Source organism: Anoplolepis gracilipes, chromosome 12, assembly GCF_047496725.1.
Source record: "Anoplolepis gracilipes chromosome 12, ASM4749672v1, whole genome shotgun sequence".
Taxonomy (NCBI): domain Eukaryota; kingdom Metazoa; phylum Arthropoda; class Insecta; order Hymenoptera; family Formicidae; genus Anoplolepis; species Anoplolepis gracilipes.
This window is the reverse complement of record NC_132981.1, coordinates 8,770,402-8,797,238: the sequence shown is the minus strand read 5'-3', so window position 1 is coordinate 8,797,238 and position 26,837 is coordinate 8,770,402. Positions and strand designations below refer to the sequence as shown.

The 26,837-nt window shown below is 32.7% G+C and overlaps 1 protein-coding gene across 8 annotated transcripts in view; it reads right to left on the bottom strand.

Moving 5' to 3' along the window:
- Ih (hyperpolarization activated cyclic nucleotide gated potassium channel Ih) overlaps positions 1-26,837 on the bottom strand; it is a 130,702-nt gene that overhangs the window by 13,741 nt on the left and 90,124 nt on the right. For 4 of the 8 annotated variants that reach the window (XM_072903943.1, XM_072903944.1, XM_072903950.1 and 1 more), the window contains 5 exons: positions 15,311-15,474; positions 13,964-14,100; positions 13,404-13,547; positions 9,884-9,958; positions 4,117-4,224 (listed from right to left, as the gene is read on the bottom strand). In XM_072903943.1, coding sequence (XP_072760044.1) covers positions 4,117-4,224; positions 9,884-9,958; positions 13,404-13,547; positions 13,964-14,100; positions 15,311-15,474 — 628 coding nt within the window. The remainder of the gene's footprint in view (positions 1-4,116; positions 4,225-9,883; positions 9,959-13,403; positions 13,548-13,963; positions 14,101-15,310; positions 15,475-26,837) is intronic. The other 4 variants (XM_072903946.1, XM_072903947.1, XM_072903948.1 and 1 more) reach the window with 2 other exon arrangements.

Here is a 26,837-nt window from a genome sequence, read left to right as displayed (position 1 = left end):
TTTCTTTAATAATGTTATCACGTTGAAATCGAATATTATTGATCATATAATCCTGACAAGTGATGACTCGATTATTTTTAATAAAGTTAATTGCACAACTAATCACAGTATAATACAATAAATAATAATCAGAGATTATGAAAGTCTCTTGAAATTGCAAAGGGGAAGGTTTATTGCATTTTGTAATTATTTATTACTCGTACAAAATTGCGAATCTTATGAAAATGATTCTTACGCGCAATTAAAAATTTCCCTGGCGGATAAATTTAATATTTGCGTTCAAGTTCAATAAAGTAATCGATAAATTACTCAGTGTTAAAGTCGGATAGAATCTCAGCGTTCTCCTGTTAATCAAGAGATAAGGATAAAGTTATAAGGATCATTGAAGGTATCATGAAGTGCGATTCATGTTCATGGTTATGTACATAACGTATGTATGTACATGTGTGACGATGACATATATATATCCGTTTTCGCACGTGTGCGTGCAGCACTCGCAACGAAACGCGACACGTGCGCCGCAATAATGAGTGTGTCATGCACCCGCGGTGCTCGTATTCGAGAAATTCTGTTCGAGTGTTCTATCGGCGAGGATAATGAATTTTCAATACGACGCCGTCTCGGAGCACGTACGAAGAAAATTTCCCCGAATCCGACTCCGTTATATAACGCATATATATGCGGCGGCGAATTGATATTTCCGAACTTAAACGCGTTTGCCCAAACATCCGTAAATAATTCAAATGCGAGTTTCGCAATTTTACTTTTTTTTTGTTTTGTTTTTTTTTTTTTTAACGTCTGTGATATTTGATGATCATTCTCACCAGCTTTATATTCTTACAAGTTGTAAGCTTTAAATCTTTGTAAATATTACTTTTTGCATTATCGTACGAATAAAAAACATTCTGATTATTTATTAATATATATTTGAAAGTAAAGAAAAGGATTTTAAACGGTCATGGGCAATCGCAGTATAATGATGTTGAAATCGTACGGCAGTGGGACCTGTCCCCTATATAATAGGTAATTACTCTTGCATTTAACCGCAGAAGTGACAGAACCATTGCAGTACTGACATAATAACATAATGACATATAATAATCTGCTCATACGAACGTATCATCTTGCTAAAGATAACTTGGTTTCATAGATTTTACAAAAATTTCATATATTCTGCCTGTTTTATCATGATAAAATTATGTAAATATGCTGTAATAAACATCTAAAGAGTATCATAAAAATAAATAATACTATTTATGTCACATTTAAATTAATTTGAAATATATTTTCACATTTAAATCTTAAAATCTAAGAATTAGACACAGAAACAATTTTTTTTATATAAATATAATATTATTTTTATGAGTAAAATTATTATTGTAATTTGTCGAATTGCATAGCTTTATCACTTGCGCGTTTACGCTATGAAGACCTAGTACTCAAAAAATTTCATTTACAAAAATTTCATATGGTTATCCTAGACATGATCATTAATAAATTGTATTTATATAAAAGACGATGAGAGAAAGAGATGCATCGATGCCCAATCGCCGTAGGATTTCGATGAAGCGCGGAGCTCTGGCTGTCTAAATGACGATAAAACATTATGGATACATTCTATTAACTATTGGGTATCGTGATACTCCATGTATGATGATCAATGGTACAGTTTCTGCGCCTACGGGAAACAAGTAAAAACACGGGAAACTTACTGTTAAACGACATATAGCTCAATACATTACCTGGTCTACAATTAAAAATCGTGTACACGTTTGATATACACGTACACACGCGCACGCATACGTATACCCTCAACGTCTTAATTAATGGGCAATATACAATGTATATGTATGCGCTTGACGTGGCTTCGTAAATCAAGAGAAAGAGAGAGAAAGAGAGAGAGAGAGAGAGAGAAAGAGAGAAAAAAAAGAAGGGAACACAAGGTAAACGATACATTGTAACTCAACATCACAACCTTTTTTTCTACGAGACAGTTACAAGTCCAATAAAGATGAAAGCTTGATTTGTTATGTCTCCACGATGATGGGTGAATAATCAACGATTAATGAGTCAGCGTCACTAATCAACCGATGGCGATTTGTAAGTGGCAACAACAAACGCTCTAAACGACATCGGAACAAAAATGAGTACGCAAACTAAAGACACAACAAAGAACAATCGACGAGTTCACGAAGGAGAGATGTTTGTCGTGGGTGAGTATCACGCTTCGTCCGAGACGTTTTAAGTGATTATTATTATGAGCATGATGAAAGGACAACGAACAAAATGCAGCTGCCAAGTCAAACGATGTTAAGCAGCGCAAGCCAAGTCAGCAACGAAGCAAAAAAAGCCGGATTTTCTTTTTGTCATCCGTTTTTTATGTTCGCTCTTTCTAATCTCACAAGCATATACATATATAGACAGCCATATATTACACAAAGGGGGTGTACTTTTCGCGGTCGAGAAGCAGCGACAGCAAAGAGCGAGCAGGTACAGCAAGAGTAGGGGGCGGTGATAGACGCGGCTATCGGGGAACACAGGGTGAAAAATCGTTTGCAGAGCAGCGGCAGGGGAAGCGAGCTGTCTACTCTTATACACATATATTGGCACCCTATTAATATTTACTTCCTTTAACACTCGCGTGTGTGGCTTGTGTGTTTCATTTCCATAATACTTTTTCTAAAATAACGATGCGCCTCGGATATGATAATACAGTGCGCGATTTGCAACAAAGCGACAGAGAAGGGACGCCCAATCACGTGCGCTCGTTTTCATAGGATCGTGCACACCGTCTAGCGATCAAAAGCATATTCACAATAGATAGTGCGTGGAAACAGGCTGTTTTGCAGTTATCCATCAGGTCATACATGGGATGATGGAAGAGGGTATCATGTACAGGAAGATACAAAGTGATTGAGGAAAGACAACAAACAGTCGAATAGTAAACGAAAGGAAGTTAGAATGAGAAGACAGAAAAAGATTATATATATATATATATATATATATATATATATATAGGTGTATATATATATATATATAAATATATATAAAGAGATATAGAGAAAGAGAGAAAGAGAGGAAGGGTTCAACGAGTATGACGATCAAAATTCGAATCAAACACGCCATGCCGGACTATCGACAACCGATACCCGTTCGTTCATTTTCACAGGGAGCACGTATCGAATATCGCGCTGATCGACCGATAATCATCGAAAAATCGGGGCCTTTACATCTGCGTGGTTTATGCCGTGCTACCATAAACATGATGCACGTTCGTAAACGTATGTGCCGGGCATTTTCTTTATTATCTATATAATATATATATATATATATATATATTTATATATATATATATATATATATATATATATATATTTGTGGACCTCTAGAGTATATCACACACATAGTTACATGACTTTCTCATCGCTAGGCGGGTGCCGATGGTGAATGTATAAAAGCATAGCCTATTGCTGCGGGTATATGTAATGTATAATGCGGCGGAAAAAAGTATATAAAAGCTGAATGTTTGTAATTAAACCAACGAGCCAATCAGCGTACAGCTCCTCCGTCCAATTAACCTCGTTAGCCCGGTTCCTGGTCTTTGCGAGACATCGGTAGAAGGGCAGTCGATCGGTTTAACAATCGAGCCATATTTGTCGCGGGCGCGATAAATTATTATTTTTCGGATCTTTTCGAAGGAGATAAATGATTGATTTATAATAATTGTCAAATATAAGGGATTGATTGCATTTTGAGGTGGAAATTAAAAGAATTATAAGATTTGAAATATTGCTGTATATTTTTAGCCTTGTTTGCGAAGAGAAGCGCCGCTTTTAAAAAATATATAATATTCCGGTTTTTATTTATATTTATTGCAATTTTTGAAAAATCGCCACACACACGTACAAGTGGAATGATAATTTTTTTAATTGCTCGGATTCGTATTACGTTCGATAATTATCAATGTCAATCAGATGTCGGTATCAAGAAGAAAATTGGAAGAATCAACTTCCTTCTATCGAGTCTCGCGGAAAACCGGATGGTAAATTGCCGAGGTCGATTCGCGATGGACGAATCGAATGGACGTGAGCTCGCGCGTTCGTCTGGACGGGTTACCTTAAAAATAAGTTCGCTTTTGCTGAAACCGGACTTCTTTTTAGTCATATTGTCAGAACTTAGGCGCCCCCTCCGCTCAGTGCGTTTTTTTTGTAGGTTCTGCAATATCTAGAAACAAAAGAAAGCGGGACATAGCCAGACGTAGTAAGAAGAGGGTAAGGTTAATAGAAATTTGGCAGGTTAATAGAAATTTCACAAATAGAAGGAGAGAGAGAGAGAGAGAGAGAAAAAGAGAAAGAGAGGTAGAAATAGTGACAGAAACAATATATATAAGAAAGAGGAGGAACAATAGATAGAAAGAAACAGAGTGAAAGTTAAGGAGAGAGGGAGAGAAACGTCGATGTAATTAGTAGTAGACGGATATGTATTATAGTTGACAGCTTTTGCAAGATGGTATATAGTGATACAGTGTGATAGAAGTTAAAAATTGTCAGGCGGCTGTAGGATCGATTTTTTTTTTCTGCTCTCTCGTGAGATCAGAAATTCCCGTGTGCAGTATACAGTTGCTACATCACACAACGAATGCTGAAAGACAATTCCATCCCTAATGTATCGTGCCTTCGCTATAATATAATATATAATACTCAATCGCAACATCCGTCAGCGGATGTACAAAAGTAGTGGACGTCATTTTGAACGTTCCTAAACGATGAGATTCGTTGAATCGGTTATAATCGGCTTAAAATAAATTAAGATAAGAAAAAAAAAAAAAAAAAAAAATAGAAAAATGATTTACAGGGTGTTGATACCTCTCATTTTTCGTCTCCTTCCTGAACGCTATAATACTGGCACATACACAAGCACATAAAGAGAATAAGTAATTACGCTGAATCTATCGGTCAGTATCAATATAGAAACTTTTGTTTTGCTCGCGAGTTGATTTGTCATTAATCAATACGATAATTAATCGATCGACCGATCGCGCGGATGGAAAAGCGAGTAAAGTGTGAGCGAGAGCACAAGTAAAAAAACGATTTCGGTGAGAGTGAGTATTGTGCACGTGAAAATAGAATCGACACGGTAACGAGAGAATAACGATTCGGTGATCCGTGAGTTAGATAATTAGTAATCAACAAGCCATTCGTTAGTATCAAAGCTGTCGAATCAGCAATCGCGCGTCAAGCGTGAAGCCACAGATTTTTTTTTCAAGCTCGGATAAAGCTCGATGAATTAATTAGCGGATATATATATATATATATATATATGTGGTGGCAAATTTACGGTTGTAAAAAACGCGCGTCTCAAAGCCGTGTATCTTGATTTCGCGCGCGCGAATGTATTTAAATACATTGAAATAATTCAGCGAAGATAATTGATCTGCTGCTTCGCGATATTGTCGAGCTCATGCAAATTTAACGATATATATATATTATTTCGAGTTAAAATAGAATGATGTAAATTTAATCAAAGAGCGCATCGAAGAAAAGATTTTAAACTTTTATATATATGGCATGTTATTCCATTTTGTATCTCGGACAAATATCTGAATAGTTTAATGGAATCGAATTAAAGGGGGGAATTTTAACGAAGAAAGGCTAAAGAAAGACATATTGAAAAGTATACATTAATTTAAAGCAATAAAAATTATTTTAAGATAATTCAGTGATAAATAGTGCCTTAACTTCAATCCGTGAAACTCATATATCGATGAGAGAGAAATCTGTAAATATGATATCAGTGAGATAAAAACTCCACTCTTGTGCCGAGGTAATGTGCGCGCATCGCTGCTCTGCTGAAAGAAACAATCTGTGACGAGATAAACACTCAAACGGTTTGCACCTAAAAGAGGAAACTTTCCTCTATTTTTTTTCTGAAAAGTTTCATGCAAAAGATACGAAGATAGAAAAAACTTGAAGATGATTAGAATTTTTTTTCATGAGAATTTTCCGTATGCAGTTCGAAATGAGAGGACATTGTATAGGTAACGATGAGATTATACACAGAGACAACACCAAGGATACGCTTGTTAATCGGTTCTTGCAAGTTTGCTCTGTCGCATCTGTACACGCATATGCATATATCTCGGGCCATAATTCGCGCCAAGAAAGGCGCGATTTGCGCGTCGCGCTAGTTGTAAGTGCGCGCTGTGAAAATCACGGAGACGTAATCGCGTGATAATCGTGCGCTTCTGCGTGACGGTTATGATTTATTGTCCCTTAATGTGCGCACACACGTGGGTACGTTTTAATTTATATGAATGCAACCAACCCCGACCATTATCGCGACGGTTTGCTACTATGCGGTTGTTAACTCTAATGTGCATGCTTACAAAGGCACTCCTCTTGTTATCTGATTTAATTACGATGTAAAGAGAAACTCTGAGTGTGCGGGCGGAAAGCTTTTGCACTCATTACAAAGAGCATTTTTGTCATTCTCAATTAATTAATTAATTCGATTAATTAAGACGGACGGAGGAAGGGAAATATTGATAATATTATTGGTTCGTCGTGTAAGATCGGAGATATATGCACATATGTAAATGAAAAAAATTTTGCTGATAAATTCATTATTTATAAGCCACATTTTTATAACGTATAAATTATCACATCACTTGAAGGAAAACAGAATTAATACACGATACAACTGTATATTAGATGAAATCGAAAATTTGCAGTTACTATATAAACTCTAATTATCAATTTAATACAATAATTATAATAATTTTAAACCTTCCAGCGCATCCTTTCCTTTGTCTATTTTACGTTCGTCTTCTTTTGCATCTTTCTTTATAATCTCTCTTATGTTTTAACCGTTCTAATTTTGTACATCATGAATGATCTATTTATTTTTTTCTATTATATTGTGCGTTAGAAGTTTAATTGAAACATAAATAAACAAAAAATCGGAAATTTTATTAAATTGTCTTAAATTTTAAACGACTTTTATCTGCGTGCATATTTTTATAAAATTTTATTTTATTATTAATTTAAAACGATAAAATGATAGTTTCAGAACAACCTTACAATTTTTCAAATTGGTACATTTATCTGTGTGAATCTGTTTAATTTTGCGCGATAAGTTCTGTTCAATGGAAAATACGAGAATTATTATACAAAAAGAAGAAAATAGAAAATGAGGATTGTCTCTCTCGAGGACGGGTCTGCGATTAATCAACTGTCTCCTGCGTATTTCCGATCTCTTTTCGCGAGAGACGAACTGCACGTACAAATGACGTACAAATGAGTATACGTTGACATACATGTATATACATAGATATGTATATGTATACACACGTATAGATTCTGGAGAATGTTACGTTCTACTTTCTAGGAACCAACACGTATCAACGACAGCATCTCTCTCGTAGAAAATTTTCCTCTCGTTACACAATAGAATCAAGACAAGACTGCATCATTGACGATTCGCCGTGCGATCGCGAAGGAGCATCAATTCTCAAGACGTACGAGACGCGAAAGATGCACGCGAAACAGAAGAAACGTCATGTCCGCTACACATACACAAAAATATATATGTATGTACGTATATATTTATATACACAAGTATATATATATATATATATATATATATATATATATATATTTATATACACACAAGTCGAATAGCGAGATCGTTAAATAACCACGCGTTGTCGCGTACTTCCCTCGCTCCTGTCATAGAGGCCAGAATGAATCTAACGATCAAGTCTATAATGTAAAAAAAATACGCTGAAAATATAATACCGGCAGTATTTTAATATAAACGTGCTCCTGGAGAGATTAAACAAATCAAATATGATAGTATTACGGATACATACGTGGGCAGAGGAAAGTATTAACGGTGTTACTCTGCATGATTGTACTCTCCGTCCTGGTGTGGAAAAATAAAATATCAAAATCAAATAAATAAAATAAAATAAATGGAATATTGGAATGGCTTTTTTCTCGGTTAAAATCAGGCGTATCTAAACAACACGAAATAACAAGCAATTAGATGGAACACAAAATAATCCGGGATAAAATAATCGGTGAGGTTTCGCTAGTGGTTTACCATAGAAAAGGAACAGGAAGAGGAGTAAAATGTCAGAGGAATAAATAAAATTGGGAGCACACACCGAACACGGGCACATCGCCAAGATTTCTGGACAAATAGGGTTAATATACACCTATACACTCACAGGCAGACCTACAGTTAGACCAATCAACTTTCTCGTCTGTAGAGTGGTTCGCGTCGAATACCTCGTAGAAATTTTCCATATAAACGTATTATTATTTTCATTGTACAATTATTCACATTGTACAAGATTCTTCTTAGGCATTCTTCGTATTTTATGATTGCATTTCAGCTGGGTTAATTCTTCAATAGTGATGAGATTACAACAAAAAACAAATTCTCGATTCTTAATTATCATCGTGACCTCATGTGCTACCATTGTCAATAAATGGTGCATCCGTTTTATATATAATACTATACGGTACAGTTAGGCACACATGCACACGTATCTAGATTAGGCAGTCCGTTATTGAAAGAACGTCGATAACTGCTATTGACTCATACGGTAATATACATGCGCATCTATATCGTATCAGGCCAATAAAGTTATACGGTTTATGGGGCCGGTGATAATCGAGAGTCGAGAAATTCGAGGGAGATAGAGTGTACTGTTTCGGCGGATCGCGAGCACGAACGTTGGCCGTTCTTGCGATTACGCGATCGAAACGCGCGATCCATCAGTATTCGACACGACCAATTAATTCACAATGACTATTCGTAACCAAACTCATGTTAGTACCTAGCACAGAACGGAACTTTCCAACAAAACCCGACAAAAAACAAGAGCATTTCATACCAAAAAACCGTTTTAACGAACTTTGGCGAGGAATCAGCTATTCGGTGAAACATGGACTTCAACTATATATAGTTACGTAATAGAAAACATCGTCACTAGAATAATATTGCAAGCATGATCATTCTCCATCGATCAATACATACTGAATTCTTCTCAGCTAATATCGCATCTTCTAATCTGTGATCCATGTCACACGTCGCATCGCCAGGACTACGGGACTAAGGGCAAGACTGATCAAGAGCTTGTTAAAATATCCTACATGATAAGATTTGCTATATATCTTTCGAGAAAAGCTACAATTATATTAATCTCTCACGAGAAAGAAATGGAACGACATTACAATTCCGTATAATCTTAGTTGAAATTGTCATTTTAACAATTTTTATAATAACATTTTTATTTTACGAGAGATTTTGATTATCACGTACAAAAAGTCTCTTTATTTCATTTATATAAATTTCAGGTATTTAAATTTTGAAAAAATTAGAGACAAAGATAAGAAAAGAATAATTATCCTGGAAATATCTATAATATTAGTTATATAAAAAGTTTGTTATCAAAAAATAGGCATAGTCTTTTTTTTTTTTTTTCGCTTTATACTACTCTATTCTCGGATATTCCTCGACAACGTTAAAGCTCTTGATCGGCTCTGCTACAACTCATAAACTGGATCTAAGTATGTCGGGCGTGTTATATGTGTAAAATATTCCTCGTACCGAAGACTGTAAATTACACGACAAGACTATGCACGCTCTCTAGGAAACTTAACGAGAAATATGACCACAAAACGAAAATGACAATGATAATCAGAATAATTGTAACCAATGAGTAATAACAACGAAAGAAACAATAGCAGTGAGTAATAATAATGATCTAGCGTATATAGATATACGTAGAAACACATTGAGGTTTTGTGTTAACGAACGCTTGAATCAACAAAGGGCAATTGGCCTTGGTTTCAGGGTTACTAGGCAGGCACACCTTGCTGGTTCGGTCTGGTTGGGGCGGTGTCGCCCGACGCTCGTAGTGCCTCTCCGGCTGTTGATAAAGGGGGATCTGCAAACCCATTCGGAAACGTGTTCTCGCAGTACGCCTAGTAGTCGATTTCTTGTATATATTGTTTTCTTTGTGTCTGTTTTTTCTTGTGTATTGCAGGAGTAAACAAGATTTTCTTATATGTGTGCGTATGTATATGTGAGTTGCATTGTATGTGTATGTACAAGTTGCACAGTATGGAAAAATGTGTAATATATGGAAAAGATGGGAGAGATCGTCATTGTTTCACAACACTTGATTACAAAGAAAGAGAGTAAAAGAATAGATTTTCGATGAGATGGTAAGATTCACGAGGTATGATGTTATGAACATAGAACGACGTAGTAATCATGCGCCACTTGTGATTTCGTTTGTATGTATTGACAATTTTTACGTTATCTTCTCTTGGTAGGTTAGCGGTTTTACGTTATTTTCATATTAACGGTTCTGTGCTCGCATTAAAATTATCAAACGATGAACACGAACAAACATAATGTGCGTGTTATGAGAGAAAATCACCCCGTCATGATTCTTTCTTTACATAAAGTTGTGTGATAATACGTTCCAGAATTTGAAATAAAAAATTGTAAGTGCTAGATTTTTCATATATTTTTAGTTCCTTATGTATTAGTATCTTTTTTCAAGAATGATTTATCAATTAGAAAAATTTTTGTTTATTTAGCACTTGTAGTTTTTTTATTTTGTTGTTTTATGTTAAGTTTATTTTATTGCAAAATTTATCAAAAATGCATAAGTTAATCAATACTTTAAATTAAAATTAAATTTTAATACAAATATTACAATATATAGCAATCTATTTATATTATGATCTGTTGTAATTGAGGAAAAATAATAATAAATTTTGATTTGATAATTATATGAAATAACTTATAAATATATAACTGTATGTGAGTATTTGCATTTCATTGATGTAGTATACATTATTACACATCGAAATTTATTCTTCTGAACATTTAGCATGATAATAATTCAGTGTCATTCTAAATGTGGATTCATATTTTTAATTACCTTTATAAAAATGTCAACATCAAGATAAAATACATATATTTATTCTCATTGTCATTGGATATTTGTGAAATCATTGACTCGTTAAATATTTTTTTTTATTAAAGCTTAAAGTCGAAGAGATAAGACAAGAATTGACTTAATTTTTGTTCATTAAAAAAGGAATTGAATCTCTAGATTTTAATGGGGAAATCATTTATCTCGATGATGAATTCGATGAAGAAAGAGAATACAGGATAACGATTTATCAATACTGTTTGTATTTGTTTAACAGTATCTTCGTTATTCATTTTGCGTATTTCTTCACTTTTATTCGATGAATATTATTAATTTATTCGAACGGTATCCGCGCTTTAACGATTCTATTGCACTTAGAAAACAGTTTTTTTCCCCTCGAATTGCATACATTTTTTTTAAAGCATACCTGGTTTGTACGACAGAATAGAACAGAGAGGAAAAAGCAGAGGGAGGCAATAGTACGTTTCAAGGCAAGCGTAACAAGATTTTCAGCGAATGACAGACTGCTCTCTTGATTGGACGAAAAGCCTGATTGATTCGTTGGTCTCATCGCTGCACGATTTTACGCTAACAGCGCGAGCACAAATAATGTAACACAAAACGTTATCCCACGTAAACACAATCGGCGACGTGCTAAAGCACCAAAAAATATAGCAAGATAATTTTTCAACCCAATTATTCACCCAAATAATTAATGAACTTGCAGTGCATTCGCTGTATAATTGACCTAACAAGATACATATCGTGTGCACGTGAAGTCGTAGATTTTATCGTTTTCTAGCTCAGCTATTCATTAATAGATGTATAAATTTTATTTATTAATTATATTAATAAACGTATAAGTATTCTTTTCTATTCTTTAAATGCAATAACTATATCGTAATATTTGAGTTAAATTAACGTCTACGAAGTTGAAGATATATTCGAAAAGATATACGAGAAGGCGTGAATTTTTTAAGGAAATTGATAATAGAAAACAATCTAATCTTTCTTAGATATTATATTTTCCTTTTCCGTATTCATTTTCTGTTCTTTCCTTTATCTTTTTTAAAATGACTCGACAGGGCAGTCAACAAATTTATTCGTCGCATCGAGTGATGTGTACACATTTGTTTGGAAGAACAGTTACTTACCCGTCGATGAATCGTAGTACCATTATATTTACGTGCGCAAAATCGACATGTGCGTTAGAAAACGAGAGCAAAAAAGTAAACGAGTAAAATATGAGTAGCGAATAGCAACAATTATCGGAACGACAATGAAAAATATAATAAAATGTCGTATATATGTGTGTGTATGTGTATCACGAGAGTCCACCGAGTTTTACGGTGTACTAGCGATGATTCCGCACAACACGCAATCGCGTGTACGCGTACCTTTTTTTTCCCCTCTATTGTCATTTTGTCACGCTATCCCTCCGCTTAAATTCGCGGACTGTTTATTTAGATGTATTATTTATTATTATAGCTATTATCTGTTTATGCTTCTCTCGGTGCGGTGCGATATGATCGAGCAAAAGAGAGATAGAGAGAGAAAAGGAAAGAGAAAACGACTGACTCTAATTTACGATTATTATTATTATCATCATGAGAAAGACAGACGGGAAGATTGGAGTGAAGTGGAAGTTCATGTAGAGTGGAAGTTTCGGGGTATCATGGGATATACTAGAGTAGAGCCGTGGGGACATTCATTATATGTTCAGCAACGGAAAGCGAAACATAATCTAATAATCTGAGAGCCCAGTTTGAAAAGATTCTCCGCAGTGGTGGACTTTTGCGATAAAGTTGCTGAAAAAGTTATCTTATCAAGAACCATATATCCTATACTTTCACTCTATATACCTAGAAAATATTTATATGTATATTTGATATGAACTTGATGAAATTCTAATTATGAATAAATGGAGGTTCTTTAAATAAAAAAATGAACAACTTTGCTAATGTACGTGAATTCGGAAGAAAACTTTATAAGAGAAATTGCCTGCGGACAGAATCCACCACTGACGTGAGAACTTTGCTTGTCATTCAACAAGTCACCTGTGATTAAGTACAGAATCTCCACGTGAAGATAAAGTATAAAAGGCTGACTGTTGTTCCCCCTTTTTATCTCCTTCAATTCTCTACAGCGACCATGTATCAGGCATAGACATAATTATTTAATATCTCGCGTAAATGCGGAAGGATTTGCAATTGACTGATCCAAAAAACTGACAATCGACATTAATTAATTCTCGTCAGATCTCATTGTCGGCAGGAAAAGTAAGCTTCGTAGGAGGAAGATCGTTTGTCAGCTTCCTGAATCGTTAATGGTCATCAAACGCTTCTCTTTTTTTTTTTTTGTACGTAAAATACACGAGCTACACGTATCGTATATGATATACAAAATGAAAACAATGCTGTATAATAAATAGCGAAACACTCACATAGACCTCTTCCCATTGCGAGACATACCGCACCAGTCTTGACAAACGTAGTAACCTAACGAGTGACAGCAATTTTGCAAGCCTGAGAATCCTGAGAGCACGTCCAGCATGCAGGATCTGGAAAGACTCGCTGAAGTCCTGAAACTTACGAATTTGTTTTTATGATATTTGACTTATCTTTTTTCTCAATCCAAATAACTAAATATATCTATAAGATAATTACAATACTAACAAATTATATTAAGACTAAATAAAAGTTTTAATATTTTATCACATACATTTTTTTAATGTCATACTTTTTCTAATATTTCGCGTTGTAATATCATTTCATTCGCTTGTTAAATTTACAAAATTAAATGCGATTACTGTCTTAATATAATATGTCTAAAAATTTTTTATAATACCTTAATTAATAATGTATCATATCAAACATAAAATATATAAATGCTAATCCCTGAAATTTATGACTGAACAAATTGGAGAAAGTTGTGTTTTATAATAATATTAATTTTTTTATAATAATAATAATCTTTTTCAAAAGATGCATAGGATATACTTACTTGATTAAATATGAGGAAAATGTAATCTAATGGTATGGAGGAGATGAGGTCGAGAAAGAACCAAGTCCTGAGGTAGTGTTTCGCGATTAACTTTGGATCCAGTATCACTTGTTCGGCATTATCCTGCTGCATTATACCTGCGAAATAATTGTATTTTACGTATTTTCCATCGTCCATGATTTTCCAAAATCTGCAAAGCCCTTACCGCTGGAAAAACATTAATGCTATTGCCTTAACGCTCTGACGCCTTGCTATCGATTCGACATGTCACAATTAATAATGCATTCATTATGCATTCAGTATGTAATGTATAATTTAATGACTGGAATTGGAGATGTGTAGTATACATAAAAAAAATAATTATTACGTATTATGTTATATGTAAAAAACATCCGCTGGAGATAAAAAAGAAATACGACTGACATGAGATATTTTTAACTATATTAAATCGACAATGCGATACGCAAAATAATACAATGATTTTCATCGGCCGTGGCTCGTGACCCAATTCCGCGTTTGTGGAACTGACTCAAACACGTTTCAAATTAATCCCGAGGTAATAACGAAATGTCAAGGAGCTGAGAGTGTTTTTACCCTGCACAACAATACTATCATTGTGTATATGTTGGGGCCAGCGAAGCCCAAGCAGGTCCATCTCGCATCTCGTTTTTATTTAAGATTTTACGGATGCTTTATATATGGAGATATAAAAAGCGCAAATCGTGCGAAAGTAAAAGTTAAAGTGAACTTTTAAAATCTTAGATGGAGAAGAGAGTTCGAGAAGTTCTTAAGAAAGAGAAAAATTCCATTGAACTTATTTTTAAGATAGGAAAACATTATGTAATATTGTTGACGTTTTTCGTGATTGCGAAAATGTTCAATTTGAACGTAGGTATGTGAATAAAATAATATGTAGGGAAAAAATGACGAGAATTTTGCGAGGATAATTAATTTTAAATATTTTTTTAATTATAAAATAATGCACGTGTTGCGTAATAAAAAATTTTTTCACAGAGAGATGCATGCGTGAATGTTCTGGGTGTCAATCCGTGTATAATACGAATGTACGCTATTTATTATGTAGGAATTATATAATATTTAAAGAAATATATGTTAAATAGAATTCGAAAAAATATTAATATCATTAGAGATCTAAAGCCTCTGTTATGACAACGCAGATGTTCTTATATGCAAATCCTATTGATTCAAAAGATTAGTTCAAACTTCTAAGCAGCTCACGTTTAAAACAAATTTAATAGTCTTATCACAGATTCTGATTAATGCTGAGAATTTATTATAAAAAAATGAATTTTATAGTAAATTGATTGATCGAATGTCTCGACTCACCCGTCCTGAAGTTGACGACGATGTCTATAAGGAATATCGTGTCGGAAAGGCAGTTGAAGGCTATCCATCTAGTGCTTAGGTCGTCATTGAAAAAACTAATGGCGACTGGCAGAATTATCAGATTAGCTACCAGTAGGAGGAGCATGCAGAGGTCCCAGTAGAATCTGAAAAAAAAGGAAAAAATATATTAAAATGAATCTATAATATTATATAAATCACGGGGAGAGAAAATAAATGCTTTAAATTTTATTTTACAATGGATAAATGTACTGCATTAACTAAAAAGCGAAGTCTGATTCATACAAGATATTAAGGGAGAACGTGATAGCAATTTAGAATTTCTTCTCATTTCACTTTTGTTCATTTTAACTCATACGCGTTAGTTACTTTATACTCTTACTTTAAAACGCCCTGAACCAATGAAGATTATAGAGATTGACTTTGCAATCTTGGTTAAAATAACTTTTGATATCCTATCCAACTTGCGTCTTTTTATAGTAAATCCCTAAAGCTAGAAAATATTGCAAAATCTATTTTTTTTTAATCTATAATATTCTTTGTGCAATAGATAGATGATTCTTATGTAGGGGCAGAAAAATAGTTTCAATAATTTTTATCTCAATATATGTTTTGTTGTACCAATAAAATTTTACTGCAGAGAAAAAGAATATCTTCATCTATAAAGTATATTTTTTACATTAATGTATTATTAACAATTTATTCAACTTTTTTTCTCATACAGTAAAATTAATTAATAAAATCATTATTAGTTGATAAAAGAATGCATGTGCACGTATTTGTTTAATTAGAGAGAATAAATATCATTAATTATAGTTCCAATCTACAAAGATAAAGAAGAGTTAATTTTTTAAGCACCGATTGCAAACGAATCATACGAATTTACATTTTATTACGCTCATAAAATACACAAGTTTATTTCACGTTTTTTTTTTTTTGGTCTACCTAATCCCGGTTACGGAATCATTAATCAGCAAAGTAACGTTTGATAAGAATAAGGGTAATTTTTACTATTCCGCGGGGGTGGTAGCGGGAGATTCATGGCACAATTGAAGACACGAAACGATTTTTCTCGGGTAGATTAGATGGGAATGCAGAATAAACTTTTTTGCGTTCTATGCTGTTAAAGGGAATATTTTAATGTAATGTTTCGATTGGCGATTTAAAAATGATGTTCTGTCATTTGATTATAGTAATCGATATTTGACAAAAGTCTGCAATTGTTAGTGATGCAATATAAATGCGATAAATAAAAGTGGAAAAAGTAACGAGTACTAAATAATGTTTGATTCTTGAAATAGGATTTCATAAAATTGAAATACAAATCAGAGATTGAATTAAACACGGATACTAATCTATAATTAAATACACTTTTGTGAGATTGAAACTAAATTGGGACGAAACGAGATTATTTTCCGCTATCAATACTGTTGTCCTTAGCTTCGAACGTGCGATGAGAATAGGAACGAAGCGAACATTTTCGATGGACATCAGCAACTTTGCGGACTAGCAATGCCGTAAATTGTGATTGTTAACGGACAAACTCGCAGCGCTAATTTCGCAACTTTGAAATTTTCAATCAGATATGCACACAGTAAAGTTATGCGCTGGCAGTTCATTTTGATGTAAAACATTTCAACTTTTCTGCATTCTAAAGAGAATAACGGGGGATAAAGTAAAATTACACAGTATGACGATGATGAAATTATACATATGGATGAGCGCGAGTCTAATTATTCCTGTATGTTTATAATTCTGTATATGTTCTTGTATCAATTTCTCCTAATATTATCAAAATCTACTTAATACATTCTTTTTTTCACCGTGTATCATTTCTTATTCAGCTCATTATTTCAGTTTTCACTTTATTCATTTTATTATTTATTCAGCGATAATATAAAGAAACGTTTATTGTACGTCGTTATTAATTCTTAAATGCAAAAGATATATCCGGAGAATAAAATTATGTTTACAAAAATATAATTAACTCCGAATATACGAAATATTGTGTATACGCGTTGATTAATTAAGAGTAATGTATGAACGATAATATTATTCAGACAATTGTCACTTTATTACAAGATTATGGTAACTGATGACAAGTGTCATAATTCGGATTTACATTATAAATTTTGCATATTCAACAGTCTAGCTTGAGGAGTTGTTAAATACAATCTTTGAGAGATTTTGTCTTAACATGAGCCAGATGTGTAGACAGTTGATATCTGTACATGATGTATGATATTAACGTTATGACACATAAATTCCTGCAGCAATATCTACCTCAATATAATGATGTATTACGATATAAATTGCTATTCTTCAAATGATCAACAATTTAATTACTTCCTTCCTTTTCTTCTAGCAAATTACCGTCTTATCATAATAAACTTGTGTACATAGAATGAACATAATGTATTATGAATTTTTTTAATCTCATTAATTTTCTTATGAAAAGATATTTTAAAAGTTTATGTAGTAAAAATTATATAAGTTTAAAAGATATTTTCAAAATTTATCTATAATTTTTGTATAATTTCTTCTTACTTACAATTAGATAAATCTTGTGAGTACAATATATTATGTGCTAATAGAGTTACCTCCTCATAAAAAAGAAATTTTAAAAGATAAATAAAAACTTTAATATTTTTTTTGAAATATATTTTTTAACCATCACATCAATTTATTATTTTATATATAAAAACTTATTAAATATATAATATCTTTACACAATGCCATAATAAAAATATTAAAGTTAAGAAACATTGAAGGAAAATTAATCTGTGAAAGTATAATATTAAACAGTGTAACTACGTTTTAATTTTGTTAATTTGAAAATTTATTTGTGAAATATTATAATATTAATAATATTAATAATAACATTAATGCAATACAATGTATAGGACTAAATCAGTATTACAACGAAGAAAATAATAAACTCGCGAAGTCTAAAGAGTACAAAGATTTTCACTAAACTCAATTTCTGATAGCTCAACTTTAATTAGTTTAATTTTAATTCGAACCGGAAACATTGACACTTCTCGAAGTAATAACGTTGCTGCATTCGGGCAATAAATGCACCCGTATGTCACAGCATTATACTCGAACCTCTCATTGTCAGCATCCTATTGATTCTTTTTCTTTTCCTAGATAAACGATTTGATTCAAACTCGTCGTCCAAAAATAAATGCATTTCTTGTGAAAAAATTTCTGCGATACATTTGCTTTTAAATTTATTTTAATCTCATATCTTAATAGATTTTGCTTGATAAATCATTTTATAAATTAAATTATTATTTTATTTTTTAAATTCTTTTTCACGTTTTATCTCTTCCTGTTTTATATATTTTTTCATATTTTTTATCTTTTATTTTTTTCCATATTTTTTATACATTTTTATTATCTCTTGCTGTTTTATATTTTTATTTTTATATGTTAAATATATTGTTGTTACATACATTGTAGCTTGCAATGTTTTTGTGAAAAAAATAACATTTTTTTATTGCATGTTTAAAAAGATTTACTTCACAGTACAATAAATATGTTTCTTCCTCCATCTCCTTCTATCTCTCTCTATTCCGTGCGGATCGCGAAACAACACGCACATAGTTCGAGCTTTTTTACGTGTCCGATGTCGGATGCTGCACGCGAATGCATCCTGTCGGCGCGCTTGTGCGCATTCCATGTCGGAATAGCGGAATCTTCAAATACATTCTTGACCGCAGCAATTTTGTTTAGTTTCGCGTGCACGATACTGCAATATTGTACATCGTTTTCGATCAGCAACCATGTGTAATGCCGGAAACAGTTTATTCGCGTCAAGTACGAATCGCATCAGCATTTACTTTTTATGCATTCATCGTCGATGTAAAGCGAAGCAATCGAAAGAAAATATTATATGATAATATGAATGCGTGCCATGCGGGGTATGTCCACGCCGTAATTAAATTAGATTATGCCACGAATATGCTGCCAGCAAAAGCAGTTATACTCCATTTTAACTCGAGCTTGAGCGGGTAAACCGCATTAGGATACCGAGCTCAAGACGACATTAGCTCTAATTAATTTATTAGATAATGCTTATAAACACGCGTCGACGATGTTCCAGAGTTTAATATCATCCTTTACTTACAGTCTTATAGGATAAATGTAATCCAAGTTTTGTGGGCAAAACTTCTCAATATCGCATTAATCTTTATATATATATAACTAAGAGATCGTAAGCAATTATTAATTTAGCTAGAAGTTCGAACAAGTTGCGTATCAATCAATGAAAGTTTCCTACACGCACACGCATACGCGCACGCGCATACATATACACACACGCACAGATTAAATTTATTAAATATATATATATATATATATATACATTAATATTGAAATTTTATTAGCTAGCAATATATACATATAATAAATGTATTAAATAATAACGTAAGAAGAGATACATAAGTAATAATATAATAAAGCCTTGAAAAAGTTGAGAAAAAAAGAGAAATACAAATTATGAAACAAGAGGAAAATATAAAACTTTATAAGGGATTTAAAACATTTCTAAATGAGTTTTAGTATTAATGCGCTTTTTATCTCCGGAAAAGACAGGAGAGTGACAAAGCATGTCTTAAAATTCAATTTTCTACGTAATGACTTTTGTATCAACAACGAGATTTTTTTTTTATATATGTTCATATTTTTTATATAAAATAATAATGCCGAGTGTTTTATTTTGCCGCGGATATCATATTGTTTAGTCTTCTCTTCAAAAACAGATATTTAAAAATTAATTCTACTATTTAATGTGTTTTTGAAAAATTAAAATGTATTTGCATATTAATATAATTTTTTCTGCTCCCATATATTTAATTACATGCGTAGAAAAGTCCTTTGCGTGTACATCCGCGTGCATTTTAACTTTTTGTCATCAAATGATTTATGTTTGACAGCATAGTTAGATAATCAAAATCCGGCAACAAAGAGGTGGCATGGTTGACGGACCGAAAAAAATGAAACTTACTCGTGATATGCACGCGAGGGCTGATTCTAGCGTGCCGAAATACTCAAGCTACCTTCTAAACCAAATGAAATGGAATATCTTTGCGCCATAATAAACTGGAACAGCCCAGTTTTGGTGCTGCACGAAATTAAACGTAATTCAGCGGTATTGGAAGTGGAAAGAAGATTGATGAACGATCGTTGGTTCCCAGCACCACGACCATAGGTCGAATGATTCTTTTCTTTATGACGTGCCGTTTGTTTCAATTCGCGGCTCATGTTTCTCCATGAGTTATGCTCATGCGGAAACATTTTCTCGAATAACGCGCTCGCCTTGGGAATTTGGATTATAATAGTTCACTTTATGTGTCGATACAATATCGCGATGTTGAGGATGAAATGCATTGCAAAAAATTTTACTGATCGATTTTCATTCCTGTGGAAAGATGAATATATATGAAAGAACGTAACAATAGCAAATCATCGGAAATGATGAAAATGGATCTGAAAATTTACGCTAAACTGTTTTTTGTCGTCTGCTTACAGGTAATTAATAATATTTATGAGATAATGACGGAGAAATTAATAACATTATTTATCGATGTATAATTTGAGCGAGATATACAGAGATATAATCAACGTTATTATTATGATATGAAAAACGTCATATTTAATATGTATTATGTGTAATATGTCTAATATGTTTGGAAATATTTTACAGGCTGTAATTAAAATTGGGGTACTCTCTATGTAGGTCATATATCAAATGAAGCGATCAATCGAAATGGAAAAAAGGCATGTATAAATTCATGGATATTGGCCAACTGCCCTGAGTTCAATTCGATAAAATGCATTCGGTTCAACGAAAGTGGGCGTTTATATCTGTTTGTATTCTGTTTATATGGAATATTATTTCGATTTAACCGCACCTTTCAGGAGCAACGCGTCATTTCAGTTGAGATGTAAAAGGATCGTGAAGTAGATAATTAGCTTTTATCGAACGGCGTATTCCTACATCGATATAATTTATTTAGTTTATTTAACACAAATCTACGGTTACTAAATTCACATAACGAACATGCAAACTGTTCTAGAAGCATTAGGTAATCTAAAGGATCTTATTAATTAGTATTGAAAATAATGCTCTCGTAGTATTTAGAGATATCGAATGAATTATCATAATGTAATAATAGAAAAGCAAAGTTGTGATTTTTGCATTAACATAAATATTCGCGAAATGAAATGAATTAACGAGGCGTGAAGACTTATATCATCCCGACCAGGGATTTTCCGGGGATTTTTGTACCATGCGGACTTTTTTCCACGCATATGTAACGCTACACAGTGACCTAGAAGCGTCTGTGAGATTACGCCTTGGCGATAACCATACCTCGGAATCAGATTTATGCCGCTTTTTCGGAGGATCTGCTTTAACGAGCGTACGGTATGGGCAGTGGGTTCTCTGAATTCGAGACAATTTACCACGCGTTCCCGCTCTTTTCAGAGATACTTTTTCTCGAGTTGCCCTATTCACAGCGGGGATAGTTGTATTCACGCCTAGTAAATTTTTCTCTTTATCATTAATAACCAGATGTGGTATTGTTCACACGAACACATCTTTTTGCGATAATTTGTATCAAGGATAATATTTTTTTTTTCTTTTATAAATTACACAGATGTTTTTCCTACATCTCTTCCAGAAGCATTCAGCAGTTGCGATTTGACAGCCGTGTGTCCTTCTTTATTGGCGATCTAAATTTCCAGTTGTTGCGAGTAATTCGCCGATCGTGAGGACAAGCATGAAATGTGGAAGTTGAAATGTGGAACTGTACGCCTACACTCATCCCCATGGAATTCCGCGAAACGGCGTTGGCTACCGTGATATCGATGAAATATCGGTCTCCCACGCGTTTCATCCCTCCGCGAAAAGGCGAATATGTTATCGTCCTAGTTTTTCTTCTTCTGGATTCTTCCAGCTACCTATCCTACTTGCGAAAGGCTGACGGCATTAATCTTAATTTGCTTTAGACGATTCGGATATAACAGCGTCGTACATCAAAACTTTTCCATCCCGCATTGAGTTGCTTGGAGACTTTCTTGACCTTTTCCATCTGACGTAGCCCTCTTATTCTTTTGTTATGAAAAAATGCAACACGCCGGAGAATTGCCGTGTCGGAAGGATGAATGATTCCTGATTACGAATGCTCGCGATCCATCTTATGCTCTACGTTGACTGAAGGTGCGTCACTTTTAAATAAGAATTGAAACTTATTGAAGCTGCTACGATTTCTCAGTTTCAATGTTACAGAGATCAAATTGGCTTATGTCAGAGCAAAGAATAAAAATGTATTTCGAACGGAAAATGAAAGATACCATGAACGACGAGATGTGATTTTTCTATAAAATGTAAAATATATGAATATTGTCATGTTTACAGTACAGAAAATAACTTATCGAATATATACTTACTGATTTTAAACTTTTACATGTTTATGGAAATATTAATTTTTATATATAGAGTTACAATCAATCTAGTCCTTTACTAGTTGCATATTTTACAGACGTGTTGTAAGCATCTCAGAATCAGTAGTATGAATATTGGAACGGATTATTCGTACGTTATCTGTCACTGCGATGTTGACAAGTATGCCGTCCAGAACGCTTTACCGCGCCACGAGGATTAGAGGGGTTTGTCATAATAGATACATATATACACATTTTGTGTCACGTATGAGCGACGAATTTTGTACTCGCGCAGCACTTTAATAGGATTATGTGAAGCAAGAAGCCGAGAATTCTGCCATTTTTCGTACATATACATACATATTAGTTTCATTCGCGCTATTCTCGTTGCGAGAAACACTATTTAAGTATGATATTTTGGCGGAAATAACGCGGAAAATTTCGACTAAATGTACAACAATACATCATAGATAAAACCGCGAACCGCACGACTTCCGAGAAGTCAAGGTATTTCACAGACTCACTTTCTGCAAAACAGATATACTAGACAAAAATTTATGAGCTCGAAGAAAAGCATTCTTTACTAAGAACTTGATAATTTTCTTCTACTTTTATTGCCAAGTTTAAAGATAACTATAAAGTAATTATATGTAAATAATTATAGATTTTTAATTTAATATTATGCATATAAATATCTCGGAATTAACAAATTATTTTTAAATATTAGTTAATGTTATAATATATATTTATATATATTACTATTATTATTACAGAAGAAATTACCTCTAATAGTGCTATCTAATTTTAATTTATGAGACATTAGTATACAATAATACAACAATATATATATATATATTTGTTTCCATAAAATATCAACGATTTTCAACTTAATTAGTTTCATATACGAGAAAAATATTTTCGTTAAAATCACTAGAGATACTAATCGAAACCGATAGTGTCATTAGGCCAAGTATGTAGGAAGTCAAGAATTTCGACTATAATATGTAATGTGATATATAGGTCCAACTGTTTGAGAGAGAATGTGCAGGATTTCGGTTAATGTCGATAACGATAATATATCACATTATGTCCTATTTCGAGACTCTGTTTCAACATGTGGCGGTACTCCACTCTTTTGGTATGCTATTGCATACCAAAAGAGTTGAATTGAAACTTCAATATTGTCTATGAAATAACTGTGACTGAACTAATAATTGCGACTATCAGCATGCTTTGCTGATTCATTAGACTTTATTTCATTTAACAGAAGAATAAAAGATCTATTTGTATTAAAAAAATATCACATAGAGATTAATTTTTTTTATTTTTGAAATATTAAATATTTTTAATATTCCAATAAATAATTGTAATAAAATTATCTCTTTTTGCTTTTTCTCGAGTTATTACATTTTTAATATTTTATTTTTATTTAATTTTATCTTTATTAATTTTCATTTTATACGATTGAACGTACAATACTTGATATTAATTGCATTACGAAATTGAAAAGGACATATAATTAAAAAGATTTAGAAAAAACATTTAACATTATTCATGTATTCCCTTTTCCCCATTCATGGCTTTAACTCTTTTTCCATTTGCGATACGGAGACATTTATTGTATGTTGCAGTAAAAGTAAGAAAATGTTCGTAGAGTACACTCTTGCCTACTAGTGTAGTCTAGTGCTAGTACTATTAAATTTGTAATGCCAGTGTCTGTTGATTGGAAATGCATAATACAGTATCCGCGGAATAACATATACTTAAGCGTCTGTGAAAATCTCGTTATATAGATGCAGTCGTTTTGTAAAAAAAAAAAAAAAAAAAAAAAATAAAATTGAGTGTCATAATAATAATCCGATAGATTTGTATCTCCGCCGGAAGATGTATTCCATCATTGCTTACTGTAATTATCGATTTAGCGCTAGTATATTGGGAACAATACGATACGTGACGTTCTAGAAGTTAACCACCATTGTTCCGGCCTATTAATTCTTCTGACATTGATGGATCTCTATGCTGTATTACTATTCTCGGAGCAAACAAGTTTGCGGAAATAAAGTTTGAGATCGATTCCATTAGGAGAAAAGAAATGGGTGAACAAAAATATGAATATCATATAGACAACAAAAATGTTAGACTAACTGCAAAATTTAAAAAATTATTTAAAAAGCCGTATTTTAAGGAGAGTCTTTAATTTTTTTATATATAAATCGATATTGATTATGATTGTACTTTATATACATAGAGATTTATTTTTTTAAAAATTATACCATTATATTAATCACGCGCGCGAGAAATTGCTAATGCATATGATAATATTTTTATCCTATGTCAATTAGAATGTAAATATATAGATAGATATATAATTTTTTTAAATTAATTATTGACAATATTTTGACGGATATATCTAAATTATTTTCGCAGAAAAGTACTTTACGATAAAAGATATGTTATTTTTCACGAAATTATATCGTTATGGCGTGAAATGCTACTGCGTCTTTTGATAAGCTTGGATAAATAGGTATTAGTTTACGATATAACTATTTTATTCACTTCGCTGAATATTTCGCATGATAAATCCACTTCACATGACACGCTGAAAAATAAACTACGTCGAATGCTAGACAAATTTTTATATTTCAGTCGAAAGCCCCGGATATCAACCCATTTTGTTACGTACATTACATAAATATGTAAAAGCCGCAGCAAAATCATTCAGATATGCAAATGTTCTTCTTTCGTAAATATTCGCACGTTTAATTTTTAATAAGTTACAGTTTCAAATATATACAGCTTAATGGTGCTTTACAATTTTTATATTTTGTTTATTTTATTTGATTCTAATAAAAATCGCGCAAAAAAGAAGATAAATAAAAAAGTGAAAAAATATAGGTAATTAAAAATATTACATATAAATGTCGAAACTGATAATTGAGCATTGATTGAGAAATGAGAACGCGTAATCAGATGAAGATTGATGTTAATGGACAAATTCATGCGTACGTCTTTGGACATTAATTGATTAATTACCAATTACAAATATGTAAAATTTTATTGTGCAACGCAGGGGCTTTACTTGCGTTTATACATAATAAGGAGATTTAATATCGAGCGGCTTAATATATTTTTTTATTATGTCACAATATGTTTCTTTCTTACACAAGTATTTTGCATGAAACGGGGATATACTTGTGGAGATTAGATATAATCTTACTACCACAGAAAATATGCAGATATCTGTGTGCGATTTATATACGGAAAAATAATAATTAAGTCAATTGCAATGCATCATTAAAACATTTATATTTATAATCTCTTACTATAGGAATCTTTGACTAGGAATTTAAATTTTTATTTTGCTCAAACATAACTCGCGAGAAACAGTTTTAATGAGTCGATAATAACAATTATGTTTCACAGTAAATATGTAGCATTTATTGTGAAACAAGTCAGCAGTGCCATGGAAAATATTTCCTTCTTTAAATGGATATTATTGAGAAAACTTGGTTGTTTGCTTGGTTGCAATTAGAACAATTCTACATCTATCAAATTCCCAAGAGATTAGACTTTGCTTAGCGAAGCGCGGAGTACTGTTACATACGTGTATATACACTTACACATATGCTCGTATGATTATATTGATTAGTAAGAATCGCCATGAAATGGTACCCATACACTTATGCATACACACGCGAACCGAACAATACTGCGGGGTCGCTCATTGTCCGACAGAGGATGCTGACATAATCAAAAGCATGATCATTTTATAAGCCTAACGCGTGCGCGAATGGCTTTACGGTATGACTTTGAAGAGATTTCCGAAATCTTTTATGTCTTTCTAATTTTGAAACTTTAAAGTCCTGTCACGTTGAAAGACAATGACTTTCCAATTTCGTTATCGACGAAAACGCAGATTATTAAGGAAACAGGGGAGGAGATGACGTTTATTTTAAAAAGTAATATCGTTTTTTTCCCAATAGACGACACGAATCGCAATGGGAAATCTTTTTTATTGTTTTTCGCGTTTTTTTTTCCTTTGCGACAATAAAAAAGC